The following is a 15,559-nucleotide window of genomic DNA, read 5'->3' as shown; positions in this document are numbered from 1 at the left end:
ATTTCCTGATGGTTGTGTGTCAGGGAAGGTTTCTTGTGATGCTGATCTTAGGTTGGACTTTTCTAGATGTCTAGCATATTTTTACAGATGAAAAAAAAAAGGTATTAGAACCAGGAAGAACTTGGATAAAAGTTCAGAAGAACTTGAGACACTTTGAAAGATAATAAATAAATATTTTAAAAAAATATTTAAAAAAATAATTATTTCCTTTTGTTGCTATTGTTTTATTGCTGTAGTTATTATTGTTGTTGTTAGTGAATTGTTGGATAGGACAGAGAGAAATGGATAGAGGAGGGGAAGACGGGGAGAGAAAGACACCTGCAGACCTGCTTCACAGCTTGTGAGGTGACCTCCCTGCAGGTGGGAAGATGGGGGCTTGAAACGGGATCCTTAAGCCTGTCCTTGGTTCTTTGCGCCATGTTCGCTTAACCCGCTGTGCTACCGCCCGACTCCCAGATACTAAATATTTTTATTTGATAGCTAGAGGAAAGGAGGCTGGAGAATACAGTGGAATTGCTTGAGATAATTTTTTTTTTTCTTTTTACTAGAGATGATTTTTGTCCTCCAGGCAAAGGAGAGAGATTGGAGGCTTCTGAGTATAGGTGTAATAGATGGTTAGAACTAATACTCTGATATTAGTATTAGTATGCAGAATTAGGAAGCTAGGAAACAGGGTTTTTTTTTGAAACAGGTTACTGATTAGGTGAGATTAGAAAGATTTTTTTTTTTCCTTTTGTCATTCAGGTACTGACTTTTTCACATATAAGTCTCTCTCTTTATAGAAAGCAAGGGGACAGGGATGAACCATGGCACTGGAACTCACTAGAGTGATTGAGTGACTGGACAGAGTAGGGAAGGAACTGGAGGTTTTGACCTTTATGATTTGGGGAGTAGTGTTGCTTAGATAGAACTGTGAATGTTGGCAAGGGTAGGTTTGGATGGAAGAATGTAATATACTGAAGAGTTTGGGGTGGGGGTTGTATATATTAAATAATGTAATAGTCATGCAAAGAGACTCTCGTGCCTGAGGCTCCAAAGTCCCAGGTTCAATCCCCTGTATCACCATAATCCAGAGCTGAGCCAAAAAAAAGTCTGTCCGAATATAAAATTAATTGATAACTACATTAAAACTGTGGTCCTTTATTTACAGTACAGCTAGCAACTTATCATTTTGATTACTAGGTTTTTTTTTTTTTGCCTTCAGGGTTATTGCTGGGGCTTGGTGCCTGCACTATGAGTCCACTGATCCTGGAGGCCATTTTCCCATTTTTTTTTTTTTTGCCTTTGTTATTGTTGTTAATGTTGCCATTGCTGTTGTTGTATAGGACAGAGAGAAATCGAAAGAGGAAGGGAAGACAGAGGCAGGAGCGAAAGCTAGATACCTGCAGACCTGCTTCACAGTGAAGCCCGTGAAGCGACTTGTCTGCAGGTAGGGAGTCTGGGGCTGGAAATGGGATTCTTACTCTGGTCCCTGTGCTTGGTGCCACGTGTGCTTAACCCGCTGCACTACTGCCAGACCCCCTCTGTCCATTTTTTTTAAACTCATTCAGTGGATTGTCTGTTAACTTCGCTTACATTAAATGATATTGATGTGCCTTATTTTTATATCCATGGCTATACTCACCATTTGTTCATTTATCCAATGTTTACTGAGCATCAGCCACGAGAGGCAGTGTATTAGTTACCCAAGTTACAGATAATCCAGTCTCTGTCCTTAAATAATAGTTTGAAGATTAGGTAACTGGTAATTCCACACTTGAGAAATGCTAAGATAGGGATAGTTTATTTTTTATTCGAAGTTCATTTGCTATAAGCAAGTAAAATAAATAAAGTTATTTTCAAAAACCTTGTTATTGAGTTACAAGGCAGTTGTAAATTAAATGTGAATCATTTGCACTTTAAACTTTGCATGTTTCTCATAGAAGATAATTGAATGAACATTTGAGTTCTGTACCTTCCGGAGTCTACTTGAAACAGGACCTATAGATACATGTGTTGGAATTAACATTGTGTTATTCCAAACACTAGATATTGACATTTAATTTTATGTACTTTTTTTTTTTTTGGCCACTAGGGTTATCATTGTGTCTTTATTATTCCTCTGGTCCTGATGTTCTCTATTTTTTCCTTTTGTTCTTTCTTTTGCTAGAGCTTGAGACAGCAAGAGAGAGAAAGAGGGAGAGTGAGACAGAGAGAAGGAGAGGCATCTCCAGCGCTGCTTTGTTGCTCCTGAAATTTCCATCTGCAGTTGGAGAGCAGAAACTTGAAACTTGTGCTTGGTAACATGTGGGCTCTTAAGGGTGCACCATCAGCCCTCCTCCTTTTTCTTATAAGATACAGACAGGTAGAGAGAGAGTGACAGAGAAGGGTGAAATGTCACATCACCTCTCTGCCACTCATGAAACTTCCCTGTGCAGCAGCTCCGGAGGGGTGGTTGGAGGCTTGAACCTGTGTAGTCTGCCTGCCCTCTCTCTAATTTTAGATTTCGTTTATTAGAAAGATAGGGGGAGAGAGAGAGAAAGAACAGAACATCAGTCTGGTACATATGCTACCAGGGATTGACCCACCCAGTATGTATTTTTTATTTTCTTGTATTTTCAGTGATTGAATCTGGCTTTTTTTTTTATAGCAGGAGAAATTTAGATCATACTGTAACTTGAATTTTTTTCTTCTGTTAACAACAAAGCTTAAATGCAGTGTCCAAGAGTGTTAGCTTAGCCATAATTGCTTCCTTCCTTTGAAATTTTGTGAAAATGAAAATCTTTTGATTCTAACTATTTTATATATATATGATGTTCACACTGTGAATTGTTATAGTTGATGATCAGAATCAGTACAAAGGTCTGCTTAATGAATTTTTCCCATCAGTAATGTGGCATACGGACTTATGAAATTCTCTTTTAAAATATTTCTTTTAGGGTAGGCAAATAGCTTATGTGGATAGTTGGCTCCTTTGCCATTTGTGTGGCTCAGGATGAGCCCAGCTCATCTCATTGAAGCTCACATCTCATCTCACTACATTCATTGTCGTGGTTTTTTTTTTTTTTTTTTTTTTTTGCCTCTAGGGTTATTGCTGGGGCTTGGTGCCTGCAACATGAATCCACTGCTCCTGGAGGCCATTTCCCCCCCTCCCTTTGTTGCCCTTGTTGTTTCAGCCTTGTTGCAGTTATTATTATTCTCGTTGATGTCGTTGTTGGATAGGACAGAGAGAAATCGAGAGAGGAGGGGAGACAGAGAGGGGGAGAGAAAGACAGACAACTGCAGACCTCCTTCATGGCCTGTGAAGCGACTCCCCTGAAGGTGGGGACCCCGGGGGCTGGAACCGGGATCCTTACGCTGGTGCTGGTCCCTGCTGTCTGCGCCACGTGTGCCTAACCCGCTGCGCTACTGCTGGATTCCTTTTTGTGTGTGTGTGTGTTTTTTTTAACTCGTCTCCGACTGCCTCCTCTCAGATTTTATTTGTATATTACAAAGCTAGAGAAGGAACCAGACATCACTCTGGTACATATGCTGCTGGGGATTGAACTCATGACCTCATGCTTGAGAGTCAGTCCAGTGCTTTATCCACTGCTCCACCTCCTGGTCCACTCATTTCTACTTCTCTGCCTCTATCTTTAAACAAACATTTTTTTCTTTATTTTTAATGACCAGCACTGCTTAACTCTGCCACTGTTCTAGGGATCTTATGCTTGTTAGTCCTGTGCACCTAACTGCTCAACTATCTCGTTGTCTGCTGAACTGCCTTTTAACAGACTGTTATTTCACATTCCAGCTTTTAATGTTCATTTCAGGGTGCTGTGTCTAGTGTAATATTTTCAACTTTTTTATTGTTTATTTTCGTTGCCCTGTTTTATTGTTTTTGATGTCGTCGTTGTTGGATAGGACAGAGAGAAATGGAGAGAGGAGGGGAAGACAAAGGGGGAAAGAGAGACACCTGCAGACCTGCTTCACAGCCTGTGAAGCCACTCCCCAGCAGGTGGGGAGCCGGGGGCTCCAACCGGGATCCTTATGCTGGTCCTGGCGTTTTGCGCCACGTGTGCTTAACCCATTGTGCTACCGCCTGACCCCCTATTTTCAACTCTTTTAAGATCTTTTTAGTGAAAAACAACAACAAAAAACACTTTTCATGTTACTTCTTTGGTCATTTAGTTATCAAAAATCTGAATTGTAAGTAGAGAGCCAGGAGTATGTTTATTACATTTTTGTTTAATTCACATTGTGAGACATAACTTTAGTGAAGACTTTTTATGGCTTCACTGTTTTGTGAGGAAAGGGGTGTTTGCAAGTTACATTGTTTGAAATGAAAAGATGCCAAATTTTTATCACTGGGACAAGATTTTACAAGCACCATAGTATTTATTGGCTCTTGGGTTAATGATCAAGTTTAAATAGTACTAATCAGAAATGAACTCGCTCTTTGGGTTCACATGTAAACTGTGGCATGTTGAAATAATCTAGGTTTCCATCTGCACATCTGAATTCATTTTGTCAAATATAGCAAACAGCTGCAATTCGATTGAAAGCTGAAACAACTGCAGGACATTAACCCATTGAGAAGATTATAGTAGGTTTTCAGTTCCATGTTAGCTGTATTTATTAGAGAAAATTGACTTGAGTGCTTCTGCTTTTAACCAATTTTTTAAAATGTCTCAGAGAAAGGAAATAAAACATTAGAAGAGTAGGACTTTGATGTATAAAGAAGCTAATGTCTGAAGAAGTTAGTTACCGAAATCATAAGCAAAATGTGGTTATGGGAAATATTTTAAAGATTCTGATGAGCGATCAGCTCATCATGTCAAGAAAAATATTATTCACCTGCTTGATTTAAAAATTAAATAACTTGACTGTGAAAGGATGATTATGGTTATAAACAGTAGTATTGGGATCTTTTACCTCTTTCCAATAAATACTGTAGATGTGAAACATTTTCAGTAAGGGGACAACCTAAGTAAGTTGTGGTTTTATTATGAAATTACCTAAACGTACTCTTCATAGAGTATTGTAATGTCTCAGGACATTTGGCCACATGATAATTTCAGAAACTCATGTCTTTAAATGTGATGTGCATCACCTTAAGTCATAAACTGCTTTTGGAGGGTGGGGTTAGTACATAATCTTTGAATTTAACATTTTCTGTAAGATACCATATCTGCAAGTCTTCTTTAGGGACTGGAGGGAAACATTTCCAAGGTCCTTGAGAAAACCAATTTCCTTTATTTTTTCTTAAGGATTAAAATCTGTTTTATTATATTTATTTATTTAATGGATAGAGACAGCCAGCAATTGTTAGGGAAGGGGGAGATAGAGATAGAGACAGAGACAACTGCAGCACTGCTTCACCACTTGTGAAGCTTTCCCCCTGCAGGTAGGGATGGGGGCTTGAACCTGTGTCTTTACACATTGTAGGTGCACTTAGTCAGATGTGCCACCATCTGGCCCCTGGTTCCTTTATTTTATTTATTTATTTTGTCATTTTATATACTGGTACAAGACTGTTCCTGCAAGTTCTTGCCTTCCTGTCTGTTTCTCCTTAACCTTGGACTGGTGATGATTTTTTTTTTTTTTTTAAAAGAACTTGTGTCAAAAGTAATTTTATTTATTAATTTTTATTGTAGTACTGCTCAGCTCTGGCTTATGGTGGTTCTGGGAATTGAAGCTGGGGCCTTGGAGCCTTAGGGAAGACATTTTTAAAATAAATTTTATTTGTTATTAATAGTTTGTTTCAAGGTTGTAAGATTCAGTGTATAGTTCCACACCACACCCACCACCAGAGTTCTGTGTCCCCATCCTCCCATCTCCCAAAGATTAGGTGCCGTAGTACTCACAAGTCTTAGAAACAGTGTGCTTGGAATTTTTTTTCTTTGTAACTTTTTATAAAGCAGATCTCTAGATGACATATGAGTGAAACTGTCTATTGGTTAAGTATAATCACCGCCCCCCCCACCCCCAGTTTCATTAATTTTGTCCCAAAAGACACTTTATGATCTTTGTTTTGATTGCAGAGTAGCATTCCATGGAATATATATCTCATAATTTCCTTAGCCAGTCATCTGATAATAGGCATTTAGGCTGCTTTCACTCTGGCTATTGTGAATAATGCAGCTATGAACATAGGGGAGACTATGTCCTTTCTAATTCATGTTTGAATGTCCACTGGATAAATGCCTAGGAGTAGTATTGCTAGATCATAAGATAGCATAAAATACATTTTTGTCTGTTTTAAGGATTGTCCATACAGTCTTGCAAAGGTGCTGAACTAGTTTTTATTCCCACTGGTGTATAGTAGCAGAGTTCCTTTTTCTCTACAACCTCCAACGCGTGCCATTTCCTGGTGTGTTAATGTAAGCTACTCTATCATGTGTGAGATGGTGATCCACTTATTGTTAGACAAATGCAAATTAAAACTATATGGAGATACCATTACACACATGAAAGCCTTCTTGTATAACCATTATGCTACTTCCCCAGACATCTAAGGTAATGCTTCTTTTCCTATACTACTTGAAGTACTCGTTCAATAAAACCATTGTGGAAAAAATAGGAAACATTCAGGCTGGCAGAATAACTCACGTATTTCAGTTTTTTTTTTCCCCCCCTCCAGGGTTATTGCTGGCATTCGGTACCTGCACTACGAATCCATTGCTCCTGGAGGCTATTTTTCCGTTTTGTTGCCCTTGTTGTTTGTTGTTGTTGTTATTGTTGTCATTGTTGTTGGATAGGACAGAGAGAAATTGAGTGAGGAAGGGAGGGCAGAAAGGGGGAGAGAAAGACACCTGCAGACCTGCTTCACCGATTGTCAGAAAGCTGGGGTCTCGAACCCGGATCCCTACTCCAGTCCTTGTGCTTCATGCCATGTGCACTTAAACCGCTGAGCTACTGCCCGGCCCCCTGTGTTTCAGGTTTGAGCCCAGCCCCTATCACATTAGAGGAAGCTTCAGTATTCTCACATCTCTCTCTCTCTCCCTCACCATTTCTCTCCCTCTCCTTCTCTCTCTCTGGAAGTCAACTGGGAACAGTGAAGCCCTGGTAGCAACAACAGAATGATGATCTTTCATAGCATATGTTCTTTATGGGCATTAGAATTTTGATTTTCAAGCTCAACTTGGGTGTAACTATTTTTTCATGTCCTCATTCTGTTCTTGCATTCTCTGTATAGTGCAGGGGTGGGGAACCATTTTTCTGCCACCAGTCCCTTGAATGCTTGCAACATCATTCACAGGTCATAAAGATGATGAACTTAAAAATTAGCACCTTGGTGTATTGCACCAAAGTAAAAGACCCTGGGGTGGGGGGGAGGGGAGGGTCCATGTCCTCGCACATGACGGCAGATGAGGACCTAGTGGGGGTTGAATTGTTATGTGGGAAACTGGAAAATGTTACACATGTACAAACTGTTGTATTTTACTATCAACTGTAAACCATTAATCCCTCAACAAAGGAATAAAAAAAATTAGCACTTAATGTTGCTATGAAAAATCCTTCTAGATTTATATAGCTTGACCAAATGATTTCAGCCAATGGGCTGAATATTTTTTACCCCTGGCCTAGTAGTTTTGCCAGGCCTTTAGGGCCCTTAGATTATACAAAGGTTTATGTTTTCAAATACTAGCTAGTTGCTACAATCACAGAATAATATTGGAGTATTCTGGACCTAATCACTCTTTTGGTATGATGCTTGTCTGGGATCTGTCTTTATTGCCTTTTCAAAAATTTCACATGTATTAATAACTTATCTGATGTGATGGTTTGTAACATCCCCTCCCCCCATTATTTTGCGGGTCTAACTCTTCTGTCTCAGTGCTAGATGGATGACTTTGGCTCTAGTTTCATTTATTAATTTTAGTCTCTGTTATACTCTGGAGTGGTCATATTAGAGGGATATATTAAGAAAGCAGCATGTTTGAATGAACTTGAGATGAAAAGAGAGAAGCTATACCTATAGTTCATGAAAAGAGTTCATGAAAAGGTCGTAGTGATAGCAAAGGATAGAGAGGGTATGTGAAACAACAAAACAAAGTGGAATAACATAAACTAGAATTTGACTTCTTACAAATTATAGGGTTCAGGAAAAGGCATCAGCTAATGTCTGAGATTTTTGAGGTGAGTAATAATAGTGACGATAGTGAAAACAGTTTATTTTATAAGGAAACAAAATATATGTTGAAGTGTGTTGATGTCTTTTATTGAAAATATCAAAGTTTCATAGACTTTTAGTATTGTTAAAGATAATTTAAATTTTTCTTAGTGAAGCCTTCTTCAGCAGATCATAAAAGGGATAAATGTTAAAATATTTCTTCACATTGTATGCATGTTGTATGCTATAAAATTAGCACATTTAATCCTTGATAGCAGTCCTAAGGGCATGGGATTATCATTCCCATTTTACAGATGAGGATATTGAAGCACAAAGAAGTTAAGGATCTTGTCAGAACTCTGGTATATTAGAGCTAGGATTTGAACTTGGGAAGTCTGCCTCTTAACTCTACTTAGTTTACTTTATTTAAGGATCTCAGTGCTGCTGTTTTTATCAGTTGTTCCAAATAGGCTAATTTCTCTTGGGAATCTGAAAAGTCAGTCAGTCAGTCACTCACTCACCGACCTTCCCTTATTAGGTGGTATTGGGGATGAAGCCCAGGTCTCAGGGAGTGAGCCTAGGATCTTGGGCATGCCCAATGCTATTGCTGATTGGCCTCTTCAGATCATTTTTTTTTTATTGTGTGTAAGATAGAGAAGAGGGAGTGAGAGAAACTAGTGCTGCTCCACCATTCATGGAGCTCTCCTGTGTAGTACAGGCTAATATCCCATGGTTCCAAAGTTGGAACCCAGGACACCTTGCATAGTAAGGAATATACTCTATTGGATGAATTGGCCTCCTAGACCCCAAGTATTTCTAATATAAAGAAAATTACTGTAATTATTCTGTTTTAAATATTAAGTTTAAATAAACATAAATATTTATATTACATACTGTGTAATAGTTTAGACTTATCTGTTTTCACTATTTTAGTATTTTCAATAGTTCTTGTTTGCCCTATGCTTGAAAGAAAACAAACATACTAGGATTGGTATCTAGTTTTCCCTCCAAAAGCTTAATTTTATTGATCTAAAGTGTTGTAACTTATATCTTTTTTTCTCTTTGCTAAGGCTCTGCCTGTCTGGTCTGACCTTTTCAGATAAAGAGACAGAGAGAGGGAGAGACGCTACATCACCACTTTTCCCAGTGCACTAGTACTCCTATATGGTGTACTGGGGGCTTGAACCTGGGTTGTATGCATGGCAATACAGGTGGCCTCCTACATGATCTGTCTTGCTCTCCCCAAAATGTTACATTATGAACTAATAAGTTATTTAGTCATAAGAATGTGCAGTGTCACAGAGTATACTTCCTACTTCCAAGCTACTGATAGACTTAGTGCTGTGGTTCAAATGAGAATTAGATTTTACTGTATTTTCCTAATTTGTGTCTTACAGCTTCTTCTTTTTTAATCTTTATTTCTTTATTGGATAGAGACAGCCAGAAGTCGAGAGGGAAGGGAGAAAGACACCTGCAGCTTTGCTTCACCACTTGCAAAGCTTTCCTTTTGTAAATGGGACTGGGGGCTCGAGCCCAGGTCCTTGTGCACTGTAGCTTGTGTGCTCAACCAGGTGTGCCACCACCTACCCCCTTACAACTTCTTCTATTAAAATAAAGTCCACTTGTAAACCCCATATATATAATAGAAAAATCAATCCAGGTTCGAGCCCCCGGCTCCCCACCTGCAGGGGAGTTGCTTCACAGACGGTGAAACAGGTCTGCAGGTGTCTGTCTTTCTCTACCCCTTTGTTTTCTCCATTTCTCCCTGTCCTGTCCAACGACGACATCAGTAACAACAACAAGAAAACAACAAAGGCAACAAAAGGGAATAAATAAATAAAAATAAATATTAAAAACAATTAGAAAAATCAGAGTTGCTTCGGTGTTGTGAATAGAACGGGGATGAGGTCTGTTTTTTCAGCAACCATGGGGAATACCCTGAACTATTATTAGTGAACTAGTGACTGTCTGGAACACATTTTGAAAATCACTGAGCTCTGTTAAAATATTAGGTTGTCGGGCAGGGGAGATAGTATAATGGTTAAGCAAACAGACTCTGATGCCTGAGGCTCCTAAGTCCCAGGTTCAATCCCCGCACCACCATAAGCCAGAGCTGAGCAGTGCTCTGGTGTTTCAAAAAAAAAAAAAAAAATTAGGTTGTCATAAATGTCATGCTGTATTTTTGAATAGAAAAACAAAAATACATCATAACTTCCCTAACAGCCCAATAGCACAATGAGTATTACTCTTCCATTACTTATTACCAAATAGGTACTGAAATACTAATCACTTAGTTGATAATTTTTTAATATTCTACTTGACTAAGCAATTTTTCAACTTACTGTTTCATTTAATAAACATTGACATTGAATAAAGGAGATCTACATAAGTTAGAAATGTAAACATTTTCCATACTTTAAAGAGTTATTTATTTACTCACTGTGAGAGAGAAAAAGAGAGGAGGGAGGCCAAAAAGAAAGAGATCAGAGTGTTGCTTAGTCCTGACAGAAGGTGGTGCCAGGGGTTGAACTTGACTTCCGGAGTCAGACATGAAATTGGTGCTTTAGTCCCTGTTCTTCTTGAACTACTTTGTGACTTATTTTATTTTCCATTTACTTGTTTGTAGTAAATACATTTTGTAAACTTTATTTCTCTCTCTTTTTTTTTTTTACTTAGATGAATAATACTGCAGCCAGCCCAATGTCTACTGCTACTTCAAGTGGTGGGAGAAGCACAGGGAAGTCTATAAGCTTTGCAGCAGAATTACAGAGCATGATGTAAGTATTTCTGAATCTTATTTATTACCATTTTATGTTTTCTCCTGCTGATAAGAGACAATAGAAATAGTAAAATTTACGCAAATTAAAATTTGTGCTTCCTCAAATAACAATGAATAATAGCCTCATGACATTTTAAGTAGTTACATGCAAAAGAGGCAAGATTGGTTAAAATGCAGAAAATTGAGAAATTTTACACATGTATCAACAACTGTATTTACTGTAAACCATTAATCCTCTCATTAAAAAAAACAAAAGATAATTGTTTTGCAAATAATATTGTAGATGTCTATTCTCGAGACACATGATAAATGACATTAATTTAATTTAGAAAAATGCTGTAGTGGTATTCTGTTTGAAAAATAAGTATTCGCTCTCTTCTTTTGTCACCACTAGGGCTTCACCACTTCAGACCAACTTTTTCCAATAGAAAGATAGACTGAGATAGAGGGAAAGATGCCACTTTGCTGATACAAGTGCAAACCCAGTAAAATTCCAGGGTTCAAGCCCCTTAGTCCAAGTCTGCAGGGGGACACATCTCAAGAGCAGTACAGAAGGTGTCTCTCTTTCTCTCTCTCACCCTTACAATGTGGTGAGGTCTGAGTTCTAACCTGGACCAGTGCATGGCATAGTTGGAAAACAGTCCAGTTAAACTATTTTGCTGGTTCTAGTTCTTTATAAAGATAGAATGAGTATCCATGTAAACATTTTCACACTAATTGTTGTGAGCCAGATCTGTTAGTTTTAGAAAACTTTGAGATTGATTATATTCTTGGGTAGTTGAAAATGTATCACCAAGATTATTGCTCGGACTTCATGCATGGTGACTCTACTGTTTCTGGTGGATGTTTTTTTTTCCTTTTTTAAAATTTTTTTTATAGAGTGTGAGAGAGAGAAGAGAGACACCTTCAGTACCACTTTTGAGATGTGTCCCCCTCCAGGCTTGGGCTAGGGGCTTGAACCCTGGAATTTTACTAGGTTTTCACTTGTTTGCACTCTCCTGGGTACCCTGCCACCTACCTCCTATAGTTAAAATGCTTCCACAGAGAAATTCTCAGTTCTCAAATGTCATAATAATTCTATGAGTCTAATTTGGTTTTAATAATATTTCAAAAGACCACATTTCGGAATGTGTAGAAAAGTCTTAGACAATTTAAAACCACAGACATTCAATTTGAGAAATTGCATAATCATGATTTTTTTTTTTCCTAAGGCTACTTTCTGCTTGATTTCTGGGTTCTTGCTTTGAGTGAAGATTGTATCTTGATTTGATGGGATGTAGCATATTTACGGGAAATATCTGCTGGCACATACTAGATTTTCTTTATTATTGGTTCAGAGGCATTTATGTGCTAAGGTGGACCTAGCTGTTCTGACTTACCAGTCAATTTTAAGTGTTTACGCTGATGGTTTAAGTGTCTTCCTCTTGTGGTCATATATAACCATCATAGTGGATTAATATGTATTCATTTTGGAGGTGCATAAGGTGACTTTATTTTTTGAATTATGCTTGTATACACTTTTGTGTATTTATGTATTTGGGTTATAGGCTGGTGCCTTATGTTAACAGTCTCTTATTACATTATGTCAATTATGTTTAAAAGCAGTAAACATGTTATGAAATGTTTATAGGAAGGTGAGGAAATTACTGTTCCTGCAGGGCCAAATCATTGACTTTGTATTGTATAAAGCTTTTAATTCAGGAAAATTTAAGCTTTAAAAATTTTGTGCTTTGCTAGTCTAATTTAAACTTCTCCTTGTTTGTACTCTTAAAAAAATGAAATAATGGGGGTCGGGCGATATTGCAGCCGGTTAATCTCACATGGCGCAAAGTGCAAGGACCGGAGCAAGGATCTCGGTTCAAGCCCCCAGCTCCCCACCTGCAGGGTGGTCGTTTCACGAGCCGTGAAGCAGGTCTGTAGGTAGGTGTCTTTCTCTCCTCTTCTCTGTCTTCCCCATCTCTCTCAATTTCTATCTGCCCTATCCAACAACAATGGTATCAATAACAATAATAATAATAACCACAACAACTATAAAAAAATGAAATAATTTCATGCAAATTCTAGATATCCTATCTCAAACTGTGTGATATTTATCAACAGTATATCTGCTACTTAGTATAAAACAACAAAACCAACAAAAAATATACTCTATGGCAGAGGTCAGCAAACTATAGCCATAGTGTTTGAAGCCATCTTGTTTTTGAAAATAAGATCTTATTGGCCAAGCTCCAGGGATAACCCTGGTGGCAATAAAAAAAAAAAATTTGTGGAACAATTGCTGCACTCATTCACTTATTTATCATCTATCATAACTTTCATGCTATATAATAGAATTGGGTTTTCATGACAAAGACCATGGAATCAGTAAAGCTGAATATATACTTTATATTGAGAGGATCACTAGAAGCATCTGTCTATATGGAGAAGGTAGTTCCTTATCTCAGGCCACCTAAGAAAACTGAAGCAACCAAAGAAGGCTGAATTCAGCCTATCACTGTGTTCTCAGCAGCTCCGGCTTCTTGGCTTTTTTTTTTTTTTTTTTAAATATTTATTTTATTTATTTATTCCCTTTTGTTGCCCTTGTTGTTTTATTGTTATAGTTATTATTGTTGTTGTCGTTGTTGGATAGGACAGAGAGAAATGGAGAGAGGAGGGGAAGACAGAGAGGAGGAGAGAAAGATAGACACCTGCAGACCTGCTTCACCGCTTGTGAAGCGACTCCCCTGCAGGTGCGGAGCCGGGGTTCGAACCGGGATCCTTATGCCGGTCCTTGTGCTTTGCGCCACCTGCGCTTAACCCGCTGTGCTACAGCCGGACTCCCTTTTAACTTCTTTTTAATTTATTTTTGTTTATTTATTTTCCCTCTTGTTGCCCTTGTTGTTTTATTGTTGTTGTAGTTATTATTGTTGTCGTTGTTGGATAGGACACAGAGAAATGGAGAGAGTAGGGGAAGACAGAGAGGGGGAGAGAAAGACAGACACCTGCAGACCTGCTTTATGGATTATGAATCGACTCCCCTGCAGGTGGGGAGCTGGGGGCTCGAACTGGGATCCTTTAGCAGGTCCTTGCGCTTTGAGCCACACTATGGCCGCACTATGGCCTGACTCCCAGCTGTTTCTGAATATATGGGAAAAGCTACTAGTTTTTATCTAGAGACTTTAAGGGTTTTTTTTTTTTTCCCTCCAGGCATCTTTATTATGCATAAGCTGCATCGAGAATACAAAAGTTATTGTTGGCTATACCTTTGGCAGAAATAAGTACCTAGTAGTTAGATTTATCATGTATAGTCTGAAGGTATTTTTTTTTTCCTCATATGAATTGCTTCACACACCAGGAAAATTGGGTCAAAATTTTTCTCCAGAATTTTCTGTTAGTTTAAGGTTTTCTGATTTTTCAATAATAAAACATTAGAGACAGTATATGTTTGCTCTCTTATGTGATTTCAGATGATAAAGTGCGGACTTAGTATTCTGTGTTGTAGGATGTGAACTCTGCAGTTCTAAATTCCATAGTCTGCTAAGCCTGTTTATATTGTTGTTTTTCACTTCTCTACTATACTGTCTTCCCCACTCATTCACCCGTAATGAGGTTTTTTTTTTTTTTTTTTTCCATCTTGGACCATTGCTCTGTGAGTAGCATTACTGTGATCTCAATTCCAGGGAATTACTTCAGTGAGAGAAACTAAAGCGTCAAGTTTAAATGAAATTGTCGTAATCTATTATTTAAAGATAGGACTGACAGACTGTTGTTCTGTTAGAGCCTTGATAGACTTTACTGTTACTGTTTTTGGGCAGAAAATACCACTAGGAATTATTTTTATAGATTTGAATCTATAGCAGTATCAAACACTAATCTAGGCTTGAACCCGGGACATTACGCACTGTAATGTGTGCCCTTAACCAGGTGCGCCACCAACTGGCCGCATATTTTTTCATATAAATTGTTGATGTATATATTGATTGTGCATACATTTGTGATACTTTGTAAGTTTTGGTATAATCATGGCCACATTATTGTTGAATATTTAAATGTCTATCCTACTTTTGTAATTAAAATTTTTTTTTTGAAATATTTATTTTATTTTATTATTTGATAGAGACAATTAGAAATGGAGTGAAGGAGAAATGGAGAGAGGAGGGGAAGACAGAGAGGGGAACAGAAAGACACCTGCAGACCTGCTTCACCGCTTGTGAAGCGACCCCCCTGCAGGTGGGGAGCCGAGGGTTCAAACCCAGATCTCACAATGGTCCTTGTGCTTTGCGCCATGTGTGCTTAACCCGCTGCGCTACTGCTCAGCCCCCCTACTTTTGTAATTTATCACTATTAATAGTTTCAATTACGGATATTTAAGTTATACTTAGATATATAGGTAGACTTATTCTTGTATTTTTTGTGAAGTGATTTTATTTGGAATTTTAAAGACAAATTGATGATTAAACTAAGGGTCTTTTTCATATACTTTACTACTAAGCTGCTTACAGTCTGATATTCCCCCCTTTTCCTTTTGATAGAGAAGAGAGAGACAGTCAGGTGCGCACACACAAACACACACACAAAATGGAGAGATATTTGCAGCACTGTTCCACCACTCATAAAGCGTAGGAATTTACTGAAAATATGTATATGTGGGGAGAGACACACTCCGCTCTGCTCCGTTCCACCCCACCACACTCCACTCTCCATGGAACATCTGTTGGTGCTGTGAT

General features: G+C 38.2%; 2 protein-coding genes across 5 annotated transcripts in view; one reads left to right on the top strand and one right to left on the bottom strand.

Annotated features, from left to right (window-relative positions):
- Window positions 1-15,559, top strand: part of SUPT3H (SPT3 homolog, SAGA and STAGA complex component) — a 442,460-nt gene that overhangs the window by 8,525 nt on the left and 418,376 nt on the right. For all 4 annotated transcript variants that reach the window (XM_060189910.1, XM_060189913.1, XM_060189912.1 and 1 more), the window contains exon 2: window positions 10,751-10,851. In XM_060189910.1, coding sequence (XP_060045893.1) covers window positions 10,751-10,851 — 101 coding nt within the window. The remainder of the gene's footprint in view (window positions 1-10,750; window positions 10,852-15,559) is intronic.
- The window catches only part of LOC132538101 (runt-related transcription factor 2-like), a 44,424-nt gene that overhangs the window by 5,326 nt on the left and 23,539 nt on the right, over window positions 1-15,559 (bottom strand). The gene's annotated exons all lie outside the window — the stretch shown is intronic.

Source organism: Erinaceus europaeus, chromosome 4, assembly GCF_950295315.1.
Source record: "Erinaceus europaeus chromosome 4, mEriEur2.1, whole genome shotgun sequence".
Classification (NCBI taxonomy): Eukaryota; Metazoa; Chordata; class Mammalia; order Eulipotyphla; family Erinaceidae; genus Erinaceus; species Erinaceus europaeus.
Note: the sequence above shows the minus strand (reverse complement) of the source record. Positions and strands in the feature narration are given on the sequence as shown.